Raw genomic sequence first — 20071 nt, forward strand, 5'->3', positions numbered from 1 at the left:
TGGGGTGGGGGGAGCAGAGCTGCAGTGTAAAGCATGAGGTGGGGGGAGCAGAGCTGCAGTGTAAAGCATGGGGAGAGCAGAGCTGCAGTGTAAACCATGGGGCAGGGGGAGCAGAGCTGCAGTGTAAAGCATGGGGCAGGGGAGAGTAGAGCTGCAGTGTAAAGCATGGGGCAGGGGGAGAGCAGAGCTGCAGTGTAAAGCATGGGGCAGGGGGAGCAGAGCTGCAGTGTAAAGCATGGGGCAGGGGGGAGTAGAGCTGCAGTGTAAAGCATGGGGCAGGGGGGAGTAGAGCTGCAGTGTAAAGCATGGGGCTGGGGGAGAGCAGAGCTGCAGTGTAAAGCATGGGGCTGGGGGAGAGCAGAGCTGCAGTGTAAAGCATGGGGCTGGGGGAGAGCAGAGCTGCAGTGTAAAGCATGGGGTGGGGGGGAGTAGAGCTGCAGTGTAAAGCATGGGGCAGGGGGAGCAGAGCTGCAGTGTAAAGCACACAGTGAGGGAGCAGAGCTGCAGTGTAAAGCATGGGGCAGGGGGAGCAGAGCTGCAGTGTAAAGCATGGGGTGGGGGGAGCAGAGCTGCAGTGTAAAGCATGGGGCAGGGGGGGAGCAGAGCTGCAGTGTAAAGCATGGGGTGGGGGGGGGGGAGTAGAGCTGCAGTGTAAAGCATGGGGTGGGGGGGGGGGAGTAGAGCTGCAGTGTAAAGCACACAGTGAGGGAGCAGAGCTGCAGTGTAAAGCATGGGGTGGGGGGGGGAGTAGAGCTGCAGTGTAAAGCACACAGTGAGGGAGCAGAGCTGCAGTGTAAAGCATGGGGCAGGGGGAGCAGAGCTGCAGTGTAAAGCATGGGGCAGGGGGAGCAGAGCTGCAGTGTAAAGCATGGGGTGGGGGGGGGGGGGAGTAGAGCTGCAGTGTAAAGCATGGGGTGGGGGGGGGGGGGGAGTAGAGCTGCAGTGTAAAGCACACAGTGAGGGAGCAGAGCTGCAGTGTAAAGCACACAGTGAGGGAGCAGAGCTGCAGTGTAAAGCATGGGGTAGGGGGGAGCAGAGCTGCAGTGTAAAGCATGGGGCAGGGGGAGCAGAGCTGCAGTGTAAAGCATGGGGCAGGGGGGGGGGGAGCAGAGCTGCAGTGTAAAGCACACAGTGAGGGAGCAGAGCCGCAGCTGATTATTTGCGCATCTTCCTGCGCAGTCTCCAGTCACAATGTCGGCTCTGCTGTATCTCACACTGTTCTGACACCGGCGACGGAATGAGACACCGAGCAGCGCACTGCATGCCGGGAGAGGCGTCGTTGATGGCTCATTGTCAGACCCTCCTGGGACTTGCAGTCCGTCTGCAGCGGCCAGAGCGCCGATCACAGAGCGCCGATCACAGAGCGCCTCCGCCTGCACAGCGACCCCTATCCGTGGAGGAGCGCAGCGCCCGCTCTATGGTCTCCACATCTGGAGAGGCCGCGCTGTGACCATAGAGCTGGGCGGATGTAGAGCGTCTCCCGCGGGCTCCGCAGCGCCCCCTGTCTCCGGAGGACGCCGCTCCGTGTTGTGAGCGCAGTGTCAGGCCGGAGGGGGCTCCGTGTTCCCGGGGAGAGATGCGCCGAGTCCCTGAGGCCTGGACGGGCTCCCCGGCACCGTAATCCCCGCATAGCCCGGAGCAGCAGGCGCCATGGAGGCCGGTGAGTCCCGGGAGCCGCCTGGAGGGGGCGGAGATCCGGTCTCCGGTGTCAGTAACCCCCGGTGTCTCCCCGCAGAGCTCTACTTCCTGATCGCCCGCTTCCTGCAGTCAGGACCGTGCCGGAGATCCGCACAGGTGAGACCGGAGGACGCCCGAACCGGGTCACCCGGTACCAATGCACCACAGTCACCCGACACGGGTCACCCCCGCCCTCCTGCCGGGTCACCTCACCCTCCCTGACTAGTGAGCGCCGCTCCGGGTCACCTCCTGTAACGCCCGGATTTATGGCACACACTGCGGTCACGTATGAGGCCCGGAGCAGTCACCCGCCCGGTTCCGGGTCACCGCACTTCCGGTAACGCCATGTTTTGTGTTGCAGGCGCTGGCGGAGGAGCTGGAGGAGCACCAGGTAACGCCCGGTGTCCGCGGGTGTTGGGGGCGGGTCCGCGGGTGTTGGGGGCGGGTCCCCGGTGCTCTCACCGTCTCCCGTTTTCTTTCCGCAGCTGATCCCGGAGCGCCTGGACTGGCAGGGGCGGCGGCACCGCAGGACGTACCCGGACCTGGTGAGCTCCGGGGGTCGCGGGTTATTGGGGTCATAGTGTCCATTGTGGAAACCGGGGGTCATGTGAGGGCAGCGCCGCCGTGACGTCACCGCCGCCTGGGCCAATAGCGGAGCCGCTTACATGTCGGCTTTTATAAGAGGAGGCTCCTGATTGGTCCGCGCCTCCTCGCGCCCCGGACCGAGCAGTGACGGTCGCAGCCCGAGAATAACAGGCGGCCCCGGGTATAGCGCGCACCGCGGAGATAACAGCTGCCGGCGCCTGCGCAGTGTGTGCGGGACCCGAGCGCAGGGAGCAGCAGGGAGAGCTCGGAGCTCTTACACTGGAGGCTCCGGGGAGAGGGAGCCAGAGCCGCCACCCCGGTGTAACGGCGGACTGTGACTGACCCTGCGGGGAGCAGATAAGGCGGCAGTCACCTGGCTGATAACAGAGAGTGGTAGCGTGTACGCGGCCGAGCAGGAGGCGTTATGGATGGGGGCTCATAACCTACAAACACAGGAGGACGTACAGACTGACCGATGGCGTCCACAGCACTGCAGAATAACAATGCTGACCACTGAGCCACCAAGCGGCTCTATACATAGTACAGTGCTGATCACTGAGCCACCAAGCGGCCCTATAAATAGTACAATGCTGACCACTGAGCCACCAAGCGGCTCTATACATAGTACAATGCTGACCACTGAGCCACCAAGCGGCTCTATAAATAGTACAATGCTGACCACTGAGCCACCAAGCGGCTCTATACATAGTACAGTGCTGATCACTGAACCACCAAGCGGCCCTATAAATAGTACAATGCTGACCACTGAGCCACCAAGAGGCTCTATACATAGTACAGTGCTGACCACTGAGCCACCAAGCGGCCCTATAAATAGTACAATGCTGACCACTGAGCCACCAAGCGGCTCTATAAATAGTACAATGCTGACCACTGAGCCACCAAGCGGCTCTATACATAGTACAATGCTGACCACTGAGCCACCAAGCGGCTCTATAAATAGTACAATGCTGACCACTGAGCCACCAAGCGGCTCTATAAATAGTACAATGCTAACCACTGAGCCACCAAGCGGCTCTATACATAGTACAGTGCTGACCACTGAGCCACCAAGCGGCTCTATAAATAGTACAATGCTAACCACTGAGCCACCAAGCGGCTCTATACATAGTACAGTGCTGATCACTGAGCCACCAAGAGGCTCTATACATAGTACAATGCTGACCACTGAGCCACCAAGAGGCTCTATACATAGTACAGTGCTGACCACTGAGCCACCAAGCGGCCCTGTAAATAGTACAATGCTGATCACTGAGTCACCAAGCGGCTCTATAAATAGTACAATGCTGACCACTGAGCCACCAAGAGGCCCTGTAAATAGTACAATGCTGACCACTGAGCCACCAAGAGGCCCTGTAAATAGTACAATGCTGACCACTGAGCCACCAAGAGGCCCTGTAAATAGTACAATGCTGACCACTGAGCCACCAAGAGGCTCTATACATAGTACAGTGCTGACCACTGAGCCACCAAGCGGCTCTATACATAGTACAATGCTGACCACTGAGCCACCAAGTGGCTCTATACATAGTACAGTGCTGACCACTGAGCCACCAAGAAGCCCTGTAAATAGTACAATGCTGACCACTGAGCCACCAAGCGGCTCTATAAATAGTACAGTGCTGACCACTGAGCCACCAAGCGGCTCTATACATAGTACAGTGCTGACCACTGAGCCACCAAGAGGCTCTATACATAGTACAGTGCTGACCACTGAGCCACCAAGCGGCTCTATACATAGTACAATGCTGACCACTGAGCCACCAAGCGGCTCTATAAATAGTACAGTGCTGACCACTGAGCCACCAAGCGGCTCTATAAATAGTACAATGCTGACCACTGAGCCACCAAGCGGCTCTATACATAGTACAATGCTGATCACTGAGCCACCAAGCGGCTCTATAAATAGTACAATGCTGACCACTGAGCCACCAAGCGGCTCTATACATAGTACAGTGCTGACCACTGAGCCACCAAGCAGCTCTATAAATAGTACAGTGCTGATCACTGAGCCACCAAGCGGCTCTATAAATAGTACAGTGCTGACCACTGAGCCACCAAGCGGCTCTATAAATAGTACAGTGCTGACCACTGAGCCACCAAGCGGCTCTATAAATAGTACAGTGCTGACCACTGAGCCACCAAGCGGCTCTATAAATAGTACAGTGCTGACCACTGAGCCACCAAGCGGCTCTATAAATAGTACAATGCTGACCACTGAGCCACCAAGCGGCTCTATACATAGTACAATGCTGATCACTGAGCCACCAAGCAGCTCTATAAATAGTACAATGCTGACCACTGAGCCACCAAGCGGCTCTATACATAGTACAGTGCTGACCACTGAGCCACCAAGTGGCTCTATACATAGTAGTGCTGATCACTGAGCCACCAAGCGGCTCTATAAATAGTACAATGCTGATCACTGAGCCACCAAGCGGCTCTATAAATAGTACAATGCTGATCACTGAGCCACCAAGAGGCTCTATAAATAGTACAATGCTGACCACTGAGCCACCAAGTGGCTCTATACATAGTACAGTGCTGATCACTGAGCCACCAAGCGGCTCTATAAATAGTACAATGCTGACCACTGAGCCACCAAGCGGCTCTATAAATAGTACAATGCTGACCACTGAGCCACCAAGCGGCTCTATACATAGTACAATGCTGACCACTGAGCCACCAAGCGGCTCTATAAATAGTACAATGCTGACCACTGAGCCACCAAGTGGCCCTGTAAATAGTACAATGCTGACCACTGAGCCACCAAGCGGCTCTATACATAGTACAGTGCTGATCACTGAGCCACCAAGCGGCCCTGTAAATAGTACAGTGCTGACCACTGAGCCACCAAGTGGCTCTATACATAGTACAGTGCTGATCACTGAGCCACCAAGCGGCTCTATACATAGTACAGTGCTGATCACTGAGCCACCAAGCGGCCCTGTAAATAGTACAATGCTGACCACTGAGCCACCAAGCGGCCCTGTAAATAGTACAATGCTGACCACTGAGCCACCAAGCGGCCCTGTAAATAGTACAATGCTGACCACTGAGCCACCAAGCGGCCCTGTAAATAGTACAATGCTGACCACTGAGCCACCAAGCGGCTCTATAAATAGTACAATGCTGACCACTGAGCCACCAAGCGGCTCTATACATAGTACAATGCTGACCACTGAGCCACCAAGCGGCTCTATAAATAGTACAATGCTGACCACTGAGCCACCAAGCGGCTCTATACATAGTACAGTGCTGATCACTGAGCCACCAAGCGGCTCTATAAATAGTACAATGCTGACCACTGAGCCACCAAGTGGCTCTATACATAGTACAGTGCTGATCACTGAGCCACCAAGCGGCTCTATACATAGTACAGTGCTGATTACTGAACCACCAAGCGGCCCTGTAAATAGTACAATGCTGACCACTGAGCCACCAAGCGGCCCTGTAAATAGTACAATGCTGACCACTGAGCCACCAAGCGGCTCTATAAATAGTACAATGCTGACCACTGAGCCACCAAGCGGCCCTGTAAATAGTACAATGCTGATCACTGAGCCACCAAGCGGCTCTATACATAGTACAATGCTGACCACTGAGCCACCAAGCGGCTCTATAAATAGTACAATGCTGATCACTGAGTCACCAAGAGGCTCTATAAATAGTACAATGCTGATCACTGAGCCACCAAGCGGCTCTATAAATAGTACAATGCTGATCACTGAGCCAGCAAGCGGCTCTATAAATAGTACAATGCTGACCACTGAGCCACCAAGCGGCTCTATAAATAGTACAATGCTGATCACTGAGTCACCAAGAGGCTCTATAAATAGTACAATGCTGATCACTGAGCCACCAAGCGGCTCTATAAATAGTACAATGCTGACCACTGAGCCACCAAGCGGCTCTATAAACAGTACAATGCTGATCACTGAGCCACCAAGAGGCTCTATACATAGTACAATGCTGACCACTGAGCCACCAAGCAGCTCTATAAATAGTACAATGCTGACCACTGAGCCACCAAGCGGCCCTGTAAATAGTACAATGCTGACCACTGAGCCACCAAGCGGCCCTGTAAATAGTACAATGCTGACCACTGAGCCACCAAGCGGCCCTGTAAATAGTACAATGCTGACCACTGAGCCACCAAGCGGCTCTATAAATAGTACAATGCTGACCACTGAGCCACCAAGCGGCCCTGTAAATAGTACAATGCTGACCACTGAGCCACCAAGCGGCTCTATAAATAGTACAATGCTGATCACTGAGTCACCAAGAGGCTCTATAAATAGTACAATGCTGATCACTGAGCCACCAAGCGGCTCTATAAATAGTACAATGCTGATCACTGAGCCACCAAGCGGCTCTATAAATAGTACAATGCTGACCACTGAGCCACCAAGCGGCTCTATAAATAGTACAATGCTGATCACTGAGTCACCAAGAGGCTCTATAAATAGTACAATGCTGATCACTGAGCCACCAAGCGGCTCTATAAATAGTACAATGCTGACCACTGAGCCACCAAGCGGCTCTATAAACAGTACAATGCTGATCACTGAGCCACCAAGAGGCTCTATAAATAGTACAATGCTGATCACTGAGCCACCAAGCGGCTCTATAAATAGTACAATGCTGATGACTGAGCCACCAAGCGGCTCTATACATAGTACAATGCTGATCACTGAGTCACCAAGCGGCTCTATAAATAGTACAATGCTGACCACTGAGCCACCAAGCGGCCCTGTAAATAGTACAATGCTGATCACTGAGTCACCAAGCGGCTCTATAAATAGTACAATGCTGATCACTGAGCCACCAAGCGGCCCTGTAAATAGTACAATGCTGATCACTGAGTCACCAAGAGGCTCTATAAATAGTACAATGCTGACCACTGAGCCACCAAGCGGCCCTGTAAATAGTACAATTCTGATCACTGAGTCACCAAGCGGCTCTATAAATAGTACAATGCTGACCACTGAGCCACCAAGCGGCTCTATAAATAGTACAATGCTGATCACTGAGTCACCAAGAGGCTCTATAAATAGTACAATGCTGATGACTGAGCCACCAAGCGGCTCTATACATAGTACAATGCTGATCACTGAGTCACCAAGCGGCTCTATAAATAGTACAATGCTGACCACTGAGCCACCAAGCGGCCCTGTAAATAGTACAATGCTGATCACTGAGTCACCAAGAGGCTCTATAAATAGTACAATGCTGACCACTGAGCCACCAAGCGGCCCTGTAAATAGTACAATGCTGATCACTGAGTCACCAAGCGGCTCTATAAATAGTACAATGCTGATCACTGAGCCACCAAGCGGCTCTATAAATAGTACAATGCTGACCACTGAGCCACCAAGCGGCCCTGTAAATAGTACAATGCTGATCACTGAGTCACCAAGCGGCTCTATAAATAGTACAATGCTGACCACTGAGCCACCAAGCGGCTCTATAAATAGTACAATGCTGATCACTGAGTCACCAAGAGGCTCTATAAATAGTACAATGCTGATCACTGAGCCACCAAGCGGCTCTATAAATAGTACAATGCTGATCACTGAGCCACCAAGCGGCTCTATAAATAGTACAGTGCTGACCACTGAGCCACCAAGCGGCTCTATAAATAGTACAATGCTGATCACTGAGCAACCAAGCAGCTCTATAAATAGCACAATGCTGATCACTGAGCCACCAAGCGGCTCTATACATAGTACAATGCTGATCACTGAGCCACCAAGCAGCTCTATAAATAGTACAATGCTGATCACTGAGCCACCAAGCGGCTCTATAAATAGTACAATGCTGACCACTGAGCCACCAAGCAGCTCTATAAATAGTACAATGCTGATCACTGAGCCACCAAGCGGCTCTATAAATAGCACAATGCTGATCACTGAGCCACCAAGCGGCTCTATAAATAGTACAATGCTGACCACTGAGCCACCAAGCAGCTCTATAAATATCACAGTGCTGATCACTGAGCCTCCATGCTGCCCTTTATACAATGCAGTACTAACCCCTGAGCCACCGTGCTGCAGAAAGGATGTGCAGGGGCCTCACCATTCATGGATTACTATTGATGGTGACGTCTGATCCTTATAACAGCAGGGGCCGAGGACAGCGGAGCTCTGCAGCCTCCATCCTGTGATAACAGGGGCCGAGGTCAGCGGAGCTCTGAAGCCTCCATCCTGTGATAACGGGGGCCGAGGTCAGCAGAGCTCTGCAGCCTCCATCCTGTGATAACGGGCCGAGGACAGTGGAGCTATGTAGCCTCCATCCTGTGATAACAGGGGCCGAGGTCAGCGGAGCTCTGCAGCCTCCATCCTGTGATAACGGGGGCCGAGGACAGCAGAGCTCTGCAGCCTCCATCCTGTGATAACGGGCCGAGGACAGTGGAGCTATGTAGCCTCCATCCTGTGATAACAGGGGCCGAGGTCAGCGGAGCTCTGCAGCCTCCATCCTGTGATAACGGGGGCCGAGGTCAGCAGAGCTCTGCAGCCTCCATCCTGTGATAACGGGCCGAGGACAGTGGAGCTATGTAGCCTCCATCCTGTGATAACGGGGGCCGAGGACAGCGGAGCTCTGCAGCCTTCATCCTGTGATAATGGGGCCGAGGACAGTGGAGCTATGTAGCCTCCATCCTGTGATAACGGGGGCCGAGGACAGTGGAGCTCTGCAGCCTTCATCCTGTGATAACGGGGCCGAGGACAGCGGAGCTCTGCAGCCTTCATCCTGTGATAATGGGGCCGAGGGCAGTGGAGCTCTGCAGCCTCTATCCTGTGATAACGGGGGCCGAGGACAGTGGAGCTCTGCAGCCTCCATCCTGTGATAACGGGGGCCGAAGACAGCGGAGCTCTGCAGCCTTCATCCTGTGATAACGGGGGCCGAGGACAGTGGAGCTCTGCAGCCTTCATCCTGTGATAACAGGGACCGAGGACAGCGGAGCTATGCAGGCTCCATCCTGTGATAACGGGGGCCGAGGACAGCGGAGCTCTGTAGCCTCCATCCTGTGATAACGGGGCCGAGGACAGTGGAGATCTGCCGCCTCTATCCTGAGATTACAGGGGCCGAGGACAGTGGAGCTCTGCAGCCTCCATCCTGTGATAACGGGGGCCGAGGACAGTGGAGCTCTGCCGCCTCTATCCTGTGATAACAGGGGGCCGAGGACAGCGGAGCTCTGCAGCCTTCATCCTGTGATAATGGAGGCCGAGGACAGCGGAGCTCTGCAGCCTCCATCCTGTGATAACAGGGGGCCGAGGACATTGGAGCTCTGCAGCCTCCATCCTGTGATAACAGGGGGCCGAGTACATTGGAGCTCTGCAGCCTCCATCCTGTGATAACGGAGTTGAGGACAGTGGAGATCTGCAGCCTCCATCTTGTGATAACAGGGGGCCGAGGACAGTGGAGCTCTGCAGCCTCCATCCTGTGATAACGGGGGCCGAGTACATTGGAGCTCTGCAGCCTCCATCCTGTGATAACGGGGGCCGAGTACATTGGAGCTCTGCAGCCTTCATCTTGTGATAACAGGGGGCCGAGGACAGTGGAGCTCTGCTGCCTCCATCCTGTGATAATGGAGGCCGAGGTCGGTGGAGCTCTGCTGCCTCCATCCTGTGATAACGGGGGCCGAGGTCAGTGGAGCTCTGCAGCCTCCATCCTGTGATAACGGGCCGAGGACAGTGGAGCTCTGCTGCCTCCATCTTGTGATAACGGGGGCCGAGTACATTGGAGCTTTGCAGCCTCCATCCTGTGATAACGGGGGCCGAGGACAGCGGAGCTCTGCAGCCTCCATCTTGTGATGTCGTGTGGCCCTGGCAGGTTAGGGCCACAGTCTTTCCCTTTGATGTTCTGCAGTCACATGACCCGTCCTCCGTTTGCATTATTTCTGACCGTAGCCTCACAGGCGAGCTATAGTGATTAGTTTCCTCCATGATCTGTTCTCATGTGCACCTTGGGGTCTCGCTTTACGTCACTGCTGCAATGGTCTTCGGCTCGGCGTAGATTCGCATCGGCTCCGTGTCTCTGACTTCGCTCTCTTTCCTTCCAGGTGGCCTCCAACTCTCATATTACTCCGAACTACCTGCTGCAGATCTGTGAGCGCATAGGACCGATCCTCGACCAGGAGATCCCCCAGAGCGTCCCCGGGGTGTGCAGCCTCCTGGGGGTGGGGAAGCAGTCGCTCCTACGAAGGGCCAAAGGTAAAGTGGGAGGCCGGGATGGAAGCTGGGGTCAGGGAGAGGAGGTAATGACAGAAGCTGGGGTCAGGGAGAGGAGGCAGTGACGGAAGCTGGGGTCAGGGACGGAGGGGGGGCAGTGACAGAGGCCAGGGTAAAGGACAGGGGGCAATAACGGAGGTCGGGGACAGGTGGCATTAATGGAGGCTGGCATCAGTGTAAGGAAAACACGAGAGGGGAGCCGGGGGATACACTATTCTGTGACGGAGCTTACACACTCATAGCTCTCTGGCACCCCCCCTTACCCTCGGGTCAGTCAGGAAACTGCACCTAGGATAAGTATTCGCTGGAGAGGCTGCCCTGTCACATACTGGTTATCGGGGCACTTAGCAGTGAGGACGGTACACACATTACCAGTTCCAGGCTGGGAATATATATAGAACATTTTGCTGCCACCAGTTCCTCATTAGATATAATCCCAGTCTGTTACCAAGCCTATATCGGGTCAGAAACCAACCCCAGGTAGCGCATAAGTACTAGCCGGACTCACGGATGTGGGAAATAGGCAGTGACAAAGGTTGGGACGGGGGGTGGCAGTGATGGAGGCCGGAGCCTGGGATGGGGTGGCAGTGACGGGGGACGTGGGGTGGCAGTGATGGGGGGCCTGGGACGGGGGGTGGCAGTGATGGAGGCTGGGGCCTGGGATGGGGTTGCAGTGATGGAGACCTGGGACGGGGCAGTGACAGATTTCAAGGTCAGATGATTACTGAGGTCAATCTGTTACTTTCCTGCAGAATTTAGAAATTCCTCATGGAAACCATCAGGATACGCGGCTCTGCATCGGGGGCGGCCGCCAGAACTCCCCGTAATCTACGGTCGGCCGCTCAGTGTCGGTAAGTCCCGGGTCCAGTAATGGATGTGAACGTGTGATGAGGAATGCAGGTCTTCTGCTTGCTGTCCGTGAATGGAGGCACAAGGAGATTCAATAGTAACGAATGCTCATCTGTGACAAGTATAAGAGCAGGAGAATCATATGCAGCAGTGGGCCTGATGATCCTGTCCTGTTTACTATGGACACACTGACTTTACGCTGTTCTGCAGATTCCTGGCTCATTTTTAATAGTAAATCTGTCCTGTGCTTGCTATTCACTGACAGCAAACGTCACATGGCATCCAGTGATCTGATTGGTTGATGGATGTGTGAAATTTTTCCTGTTTTTTTTCCTCTTTAATGTACAGTAAGAGTGGCCTCTTCGCGGGCGCTGACTGGCTGCAGCCGCTTCCAGTACATCTTCCCGTGCGCCTCTTATCAGCACATGAAGATGCACAAGAGGATCCTGGGGCACCTGTCGTCCGTGTACTGCGTGGCGTTCGATCGCAGCGGGAGGCGAATATTTACTGTGAGTTTTCTGCGCCGCCTATCTGTGCCTTTTCTCTGCCCCGCGGCCTCTGCATGGTTTCTCTGTGCCGCCTCTTTGCGCCGCGGCCTCTGGATGGTTTCTCTGCGCTGTGGCCTCTGCATTGTTTCTCTGTGCGGCCTCTGTGCCGCGGCCTCTGGATGGTTTCTATGTGCCGCCTCTCTGTGTTGTGGCCTCTGGACGGTTTCTATGTGCCGCCTCTCTGTGTTGTGGCCTCTGGATGGTTTCTATGTGCCGCCTCTCTGTGCCGCAGCCTCTGGATGGTTTCTATGTGCCGCTTCTCTGCGCCGTGGCCTCTGGATGGTTTCTATGTGCCGCCTCTCTGTGCCGCGGCCTCTGGATGGTTTCTATGTGCCGCTTCTCTGCGCCGTGGCCTCTGGATGGTTTCTCTGTGCCGCCTCTCTGTGTCACGGCCTTTGGATGGTTTCTCTGTGCCGCCTCTCTGTGTCACGGCCTCTGGATGGTTTCTCTGTGCCGCCTCTCTGCGCTACGGCCTATGGATGGTTTCTCTGTGCCGCCTGTCTGCGCCACGGCCTGTGGATGGTTTCTCTGTGCCGTGGCCTCTGGATGGTTTCTCTGTGTCGTGGCCTATGGATGGTTTCTTTGTGCCGCCTCTCTGCGCCGCGGCCTCTGGATGGTTTCTCTGTGCCGTGGCCTCTGGATGGTTTCTATGTGCCGCCTCTCTGCACCGCGGCCTCTGGATGGTCTCTCAGTGCCGCCTCTCTGCGCCGTGGCCTTTGGATGGTCTCTCAGTGCCGCCTCTCTGCGCTGCGGTCTCTGGATGGTTTCTCTGCGCCGCAGCCTCTGGATGGTTTCTCTGCGCTGTGGCCTCTGCATTGTTTCTCTGTGCCGCCTCGGCGCCGCGGCCTCTGGATGGTTTCTCTGTGCCGTGGCCTCTGGACGGTTTCTATGTGCCGCCTCTCTGTGTTGTGGCCTCTGGATGGTTTCTATGTGCTGCCTCTCTGTGCCGTGGCCTCTGGACGGTTTCTATGTGCCGCCTCTCTGTGTTGTGGCCTCTGGACGGTTTCTATGTGCCGCCTCTCTGTGTTGTGGCCTCTGGACGGTTTCTATGTGCCGCTTCTCTGTGTTGTGGCCTCTGGATGGTTTCTATGTGCCGCCTCTCTGCGCCGCTGCCTCTGGATGGTTTCTCTGTCCCGCCTCTCTGTGCCGTGGCCTCTGGACGGTTTCTATGTGCCGCCTCTCTGTGTTGTGGCCTCTGGATGGTTTCTATGTGCTGCCTCTCTGTGTTGTGGCCTCTGGATGGTTTTTCTGTCCCGCCTCTCTGTGCCGTGGCCTCTGGATGGTTTCTATGTGCCGCCTCTCTGCGCCGCGGCCTCTGGACGGTTTCTATGTGCCGCCTCTCTGTGTTGTGGCCTCTGGACGGTTTCTATGTGCCGCCTCTCTGTGTTGTGGCCTCTGGACGGTTTCTATGTGCCGCCTCTCTGTGTTGTGGCCTCTGGATGGTTTCTATGTGCCGCTTCTCTGTGTTGTGGCCTCTGGATGGTTTCTATGTGCCGCCTCTCTGCGCCGCTGCCTCTGGATGGTTTCTCTGTCCCGCCTCTCTGTGCCGTGGCCTCTGGACGGTTTCTATGTGCCGCCTCTCTGTGTTGTGGCCTCTGGATGGTTTCTATGTGCTGCCTCTCTGTGTTGTGGCCTCTGGATGGTTTTTCTGTCCCGCCTCTCTGTGCCGTGGCCTCTGGATGGTTTCTATGTGCCGCCTCTCTGCGCCGCGGCCTCTGGACGGTTTCTATGTGCCGCCTCTCTGTGTTGTGGCCTCTGGACGGTTTCTATGTGCCGCCTCTCTGTGTTGTGGCCTCTGGATGGTTTCTATGTGCCGCCTCTCTGCGCCGCGGCCTCTGGACGGTTTCTATGTGCCGCCTCTCTGTGTTGTGGCCTCTGGACGGTTTCTATGTGCCGCCTCTCTGTGTTGTGGCTTCTGGACGGTTTCTATGTGCCGCCTCTCTGTGTTGTGGCTTCTGGACGGTTTCTATGTGCCGCCTCTCTGTGTTGTGGCTTCTGGACGGTTTCTATGTGCCGCCTCTCTGTGTTGTGGCTTCTGGACGGTTTCTATGTGCCGCCTCTCTGTGTTGTGGCCTCTGGATGGTTTCTATGTGCCGCTTCTCTGTGTTGTGGCCTCTGGATGGTTTCTATGTGCCGCCTCTCTGCGCCGCTGCCTCTGGATGGTTTCTCTGTCCCGCCTCTCTGTGCCGTGGCCTCTGGACGGTTTCTATGTGCCGCCTCTCTGTGTTGTGGCCTCTGGATGGTTTCTATGTGCTGCCTCTCTGTGTTGTGGCCTCTGGATGGTTTTTCTGTCCCGCCTCTCTGTGCCGTGGCCTCTGGATGGTTTCTATGTGCCGCCTCTCTGCGCCGCGGCCTCTGGACGGTTTCTATGTGCCGCCTCTCTGTGTTGTGGCCTCTGGACGGTTTCTATGTGCCGCCTCTCTGTGTTGTGGCCTCTGGATGGTTTCTATGTGCCGCCTCTCTGCGCCGCGGCCTCTGGACGGTTTCTCTGTGCCGCCTCTCTGTGTTGTGGCCTCTGGATGGTTTCTATGTGCTGCCTCTCTGCGCCGCGGCCTCTGGACGGTTTCTCTGTGCCGCCTCTCTGTGTCGCGGCCTCTGGATGGTTTCTATGTGCCGCCTCTCTGCGCCGCGGCCTCTGGATGGTTTCTATGTGCCGCGGCCTCTGGATGGTTTCTATGTGCTGCCTCTCTGCGCCGCGGCCTCTGGATGGTTTCTATGTGCCGCCTCTCTGCGCCGCGGCCTCTGGATGGTTTCTATGTGCCGCCTCTCTGCGCCGCGGCCTCTGGATGGTTTCTATGTGCCGCGGCCTCTGGATGGTTTCTCTGTGCCGCCTCTCTGTGCCGTGGCCTCTGTACACAATGTTCCAAATTATTATGCAAATGATATTTTTCTTGGAGTTTCCTAAATGGTCGGTGCAAATGAGTCAGTCCAATAAACGTCATCACCCGTTAGATTATACATCGCATTTTATTGAAGAAACCTCCCAATGAGGTATAATCTCCAAAATGAATAAAACCCCACAATGCACTGCTCCAAATTATTAGGCACAGTAGAATTTCTATACACTTGATCTGTTTTAAAGAACTGAAAATGGTCATTTGTGGAATTTGCGGCATTAGGAGGTCACATTCACTGAACAAAAAAGCTATTTAACTCCAAAACCTCCTAACAGGCCAAGTTACATGTAACATAGGAGCCTTCTTTGATGTCACCTTCACAATTCTTGCCTCCATTGAACTTGTGAGTTTTTGGAGAGTTTCTGCTTGTATTTCTTTGCCTCCCAGAGCCGCTGTTTTGATGTAAACGGCCTCCCACACTCATAGATCTTGTGCTGGATGATACTCCAAAGGTTCTCTATAGGGTTAAGGTCAGGGGAAGATGGCGGCCGCACCATGAGTTTATCTCCTTTTATGCCCATAGCAGCCAATGACTCAGAGGCTTCTTTGCAGCATGAGATGGGGCATTGTCAGCATGAAGATGATTTTGCTCCTGAAGGCACGTTTCTGTTTTATATAATGTGGAAGAAAGTTGTCGGTCAGAAACTCTATATACTTTGCAGAGGTCATTTTCACACCTTCAGGAACCTTAAAGGGCCCTACCAGCTGTTTCCCCATGATTCTGGCCCAAATCATGACTCCTCCACCTCCTTGCTGACGTCGCAGCCTTGTTGGGACATGGTGGCCATCCACCAACCATCCACTACTCCATCCATCTGGACCATCCAGGGTTGCTCGACACTCATCAGTAACCAAGACTGTTTGATAATTAGTCTTCATGTATGTCTGGGCCCAATGCAACCGTTTCTGCTTGTGAACACTGTTTAGTGGTGGCCGAATAGTAGGTTTATGCACCACAGCAAGCCTTTGAAGGATCCTACACCTTGAGGTTCGAGGGACTCCAGAGGCACCAGCAGCTTCAAATAACTGTTTGCTGCTTTGTAATGGTATTTAGGCAGCTGCTCTCTTAATCCCATGAATTTGTCTGGCAGAAACCTTCCTCATTATGCCTTTATCTGCATGAACTCTGTCTGTGCTCTGTTTCAGTCACAAAACTCTTCACAGTACGATAATCACTCTTTAAGTTTTACTGAAATATCTAATGTTTTCAGACCTTGTCCAAGGCATTGCACTATTTAACGCTTTTCAGCAGCAGAGAGATCCTTTTTATTTCTCATATTGCTTGAAACCTGTGGCCTGCTTAATAATGTGGAACATCATATTTAAGTAGTTTTCCTTTAATTAGAATCACCTGGAAAACTAATTATCACATGTGTTTAAGATTGATTTCAGTGATCCATTGAGCCCTGAGACACAATAACATCCACAAGTTTATTTGAAAAACAAAACCATTAAATCTTTATGACACTTGAATCCAATTTGCATAATAATTTGGAACACAGTGTATGGTTTCTCTGCGCCGCGGCCTCTGCATGGTTTCTCTGCGCCGCGGCCTCTGCATGGATTCTCTGCGCCGCGGCCTCTGTATGGTTTCTCTGCGCCGCGGCCTCTGCATGGTTTCTCTACGCCGCGGCCTCTGCATGGTTTCTCTACGCCGCGGCCTCTGCATGGTTTCTCTGCGCCGCGGCCTCTGTATGGTTTCTCTGCGCCGCGGCCTCTGTATGGTTTCTCTGCGCCGCGGCCTCTGTATGGTTTCTCTGCGCCGCGGCCTCTGCATGGTTTCTCTGCGCCGCGGCCTCTGCATGGTTTCTCTGCGCCGCGGCCTCTGCATGGTTTCTCTGCGCCGCGGCCTCTGCATGGTTTCTCTGCGCCGCGGCCTCTGTATGGTTTCTCTGCGCCGCGGCCTCTGTATGGTTTCTCTGCGCCACGGCCTCTGGATGGTTTCTCTGCGCCGCGGCCTCTGCATGGTTTCTGCCGCGGCCCCTGGATGGTTTCTCTGTTTTCTTTTTTTCAGGGCTCCGACGACTGTTTAGTGAAGATCTGGGCCACAGATGACGGGAGGCTCCTGGCCACGCTGCGCGGGCACTCTGCCGAGATATCCGACATGGCCGTTAACTATGAGAACACTCTGATCGCGGCCGGCAGCTGTGACAAGGTGGTGCGAGTCTGGTGTCTGCGCACCTGCGCCCCGGTGGCTGTGCTGCAGGGTCACACGGCGTTCATCACCTCCATACAGGTAATAGATGGATCACAGAATCGACCCCAACCCGACAACCATCCAGCCTCCGCACCCCCGGACTGAGCACATGTAGGGGCGCACTGATTACTGGCGGCTGCAGCGCCCCCTCTGACACAGCTTCATATCGTCGACACAAATTATCTAACTTTTTTTTTTATTATTATTCAGTTTTGTCCATCAACAAAAGGTAAAACCCGATACCTGACATCCACTGGTGCGGACGGCGCCATCTGCTTCTGGCAGTGGAACGTGGACTCCATGACGTTCAGGTAAGAAGGAGCCTCATTCGTACCGTCTGCTGTACATGAGCGATGCTCTGCAGCAGCCGCCTGCACGGTGCAATGCACAGATTTAAAGGGCCGGTGTCCTGCTTCTGAGACTAAAGCTTCACCATTGTGCAACATGTTGGGGGCACACTAGGTGGGTTGTCTCGTGTATTTTCTTCAGGAGCGCCCTGCTCCCCTACCCTCAGCTGTGAAAGCATTGGGTCAGGAAGGGTTTTTTTTTTTGTTTTGTTTTTTTAAATCTTCAGGCGAAGCAAAAATATTCTTGTTCATTGATGACATTCAAGGAATGAAAACACTAAGTCCATCTGCGCTCTCGTCCATCCATTGTGAGTAAACGTGATCGGAATATAATGTATTGTTCTGTCTCCACAGCGATCGGCCCCTGAAATTTGCAGAGCGCTCCAGACCGGGAGTCCAGATCTCCTGCTCCTCCTTCAGCTCAGGTACTCGCCGTGTAATACGCTTGCTCGTCATCCTCTGCTGTGCGCGTGTGCCGCTTGCTTGTCGTCCTCTGCTGTGTATATCGCTCTCGTCTTCCTCTCCTGTGTGTGTCATTCATCGTCCTCTGCTGTGTATATTGCTCTCTCATCGTCCTCTCCTGTGTGTGTCGTTCATCATCCTCTCCCATCTGTCTCTCTCTCGTTGTCCTCTCTTGTGTGTGTCGTTCATCATCCTCTGCTGTGTCGATCTCTGGTCGTCCTCTCCTGTCTGTGTTGCTCTCTCGTTGTCCTCTCCTGTGTGTCTCTCATCGTCCTCTGATTTGTGCCGCTCGTTCATCATCCTCTCCCATCTGTCTCTCTCTCGTTGTCCTCTCTTGTGTGTGTCGTTCATCATCCTCTGCTGTGTCGCTCTCTCGTCTTCCTCTCCCGTCTGTGTCGCTCTCTCGTTGTCCTCTCCTGTGTGTGTCGTTCATCACCCTCTGCTGTGTCGATCTCTCGTCTTCCTCTCTCGTCTGTGTCGCTCTCTCGTAGTCCTCTCCTGTGTGTGTCGCTCGCTCAGCGTATCTTCTCCCCCTCTAGGTGGGATGTTCATTGTCACTGGCAGCTCGGATCACGTTATCAGAGTCTATTACTTGGGGTCTGATGAGCCGGAAAAGATTGCGGAGCTGGAGGCCCATCTGGTAAGATCAGAGCGTTTGCTCGGCTCCTTCCCCTCCTTCGTGTTTGGGAAGTTCCTGTTGCTTACTGTTCCTTGAGGTTTGGATACTTGTAGTTTATCTTAAGTCCTTCCTGTAATCATCTCTTCATGTACTTTGTGATGAGGCAGAGGTGCAGTGTAAAGCATGGCGGAGCTGTCTTATCCATTTTTTAAGAGTAATAACTGTAGCGTGTGTGGTGGTGGAACCGCTGTGCCATGGTCCAACGAGAGCCTGGAGCGGCTTAACTTGACTCTTCGCTAGAGCTGCTGATGGTGGGGTTAAACTTGGCTTCAGATGGACACCAGGTGCTACCCCAGGGCAGACCTCGGACGCATGGCAGCTGACCCCCCAATGGGACAGGTAGCTGGAACGGCCTAGAAGGGAATGTTCAACTGTTACAGGCAGGCACAGCAGAAACCCAGGAGCAGCAGCTGCAGGCGTGTACGGCTGATACATAGAATGGCAGGTGTAGGCAGGTACTGGAAGATGAACTAGCAAGTATGTTACTAACAAAGTGAACATGTTGCTCAGGCACTTCCCATCAGGTGGAGGTGCCTTAAATAATAAGTGTCCTTTAAGAAGAAGGGAGTATGCGTGCCTTGAGCACAGTGCTGGAGATGTGTGAGCTGAGCACAGGCAGAAGGAGGAAGTGTGTGACTGGGGTCGCGGCGGTGAGTGAGTCGGTGTCCCTGCCGGGGAGGAAGGAGGCATGGAGGGACGCAGCGCTACAATAAGTATGGTCGCATTTCTTAGTTTATGTCTCTCTTACTTTATAACATAATTTTCCAGTTTGGTGTTTACCTGACCCCGGTGTCCTCGCCGTGACTCTGCTCTGCTTTGCGTTTCAGGATAAGGTGGTCGCTGTTCAGTTCTGCAATAATGGAGACCGGTAAGTGACAACGAAGATCCCGAATATGTAAGGCCATGTTCACACCATCCTTTTTTTCATGCGGAATCGCTGCGATTTTCCCGCTGCGGGTCCGCAGCTGTTTTCCATGCAGGGTACATTACAATGTACCCTATGGAAAACAGGAACTGCTGTGCCCACATTGCGGAAAATCGCGAAAAAAGCCGCGCTGAATAGCCGCGGTAAAAAAGAAGTACCATGTCACTTCTTTTTGCGGAACTGCAGCGGTTCTGCACCCATTGACCTCCATTGTGAGGTCAAACCCGCAGATGAAAAATATATCTGCGGGTTTTACTGCGGTTTGTGGTGCAGAACCGCTGCAGTGTGGCTGCCCCCCGTGCCCCAATCCCACCCCCCCCATGCTCCGATCCACCCCCCCCCCCCCCCCCCCCCGTGCTCCGACGCCCCTCCCCCCCCGTGCCCTCATCTCCCCCCCCCCCTTATACGTACCCGGCCTCCCGTTGTCCGTCCGGCCGTCTTCTCCCTGGGTGCCGCCATCTTGCAATATGGCGGGCGCATGCGCAGTGCGCCCGCTGAATCTGGCCGGCAGATTCGTTCCAAAGTGCATTTTGATCACTGAGATAGGTTATATCTCAGTGATCAAAATAAAAAAAAATAGTAAATGACCCCCCCCCCCCCCTTTGTCACCCCCATAGGTAGGGACAATAAAAAAAAATTAAGAATTTTTTTTTTTT

At 54.1% G+C, this 20071-nt stretch overlaps 1 protein-coding gene across 2 annotated transcripts in view; it reads left to right on the forward strand.

Annotated features, from left to right (window-relative positions):
- Positions 1–1520: 1520 nt before the first annotated feature.
- Positions 1521–20071, forward strand: part of BRWD3 (bromodomain and WD repeat domain containing 3) — a 55513-nt gene continuing 36962 nt past the window's right edge. The window contains exons 1-12 of one of the 2 annotated variants that reach the window (XM_069746130.1): positions 1525–1660; positions 1736–1794; positions 2039–2068; positions 2163–2222; positions 10343–10493; positions 11264–11362; positions 11709–11869; positions 16820–17041; positions 17213–17313; positions 17704–17774; positions 18351–18451; positions 19318–19358. In XM_069746130.1, the coding sequence (XP_069602231.1) occupies positions 1651–1660; positions 1736–1794; positions 2039–2068; positions 2163–2222; positions 10343–10493; positions 11264–11362; positions 11709–11869; positions 16820–17041; positions 17213–17313; positions 17704–17774; positions 18351–18451; positions 19318–19358 (1106 nt within the window). In that variant the 5' untranslated portion in view covers positions 1525–1650. Of the gene's footprint in view, positions 1795–2038; positions 2069–2162; positions 2223–10342; positions 10494–11263; positions 11363–11708; positions 11870–16819; positions 17042–17212; positions 17314–17703; positions 17775–18350; positions 18452–19317; positions 19359–20071 lie in introns of both variants that reach the window. The other variant, XM_069746129.1, reaches the window with a different exon arrangement.

This window comes from Ranitomeya imitator, chromosome 2 (assembly GCF_032444005.1).
Source record: "Ranitomeya imitator isolate aRanImi1 chromosome 2, aRanImi1.pri, whole genome shotgun sequence".
Taxonomy (NCBI): domain Eukaryota; kingdom Metazoa; phylum Chordata; class Amphibia; order Anura; family Dendrobatidae; genus Ranitomeya; species Ranitomeya imitator.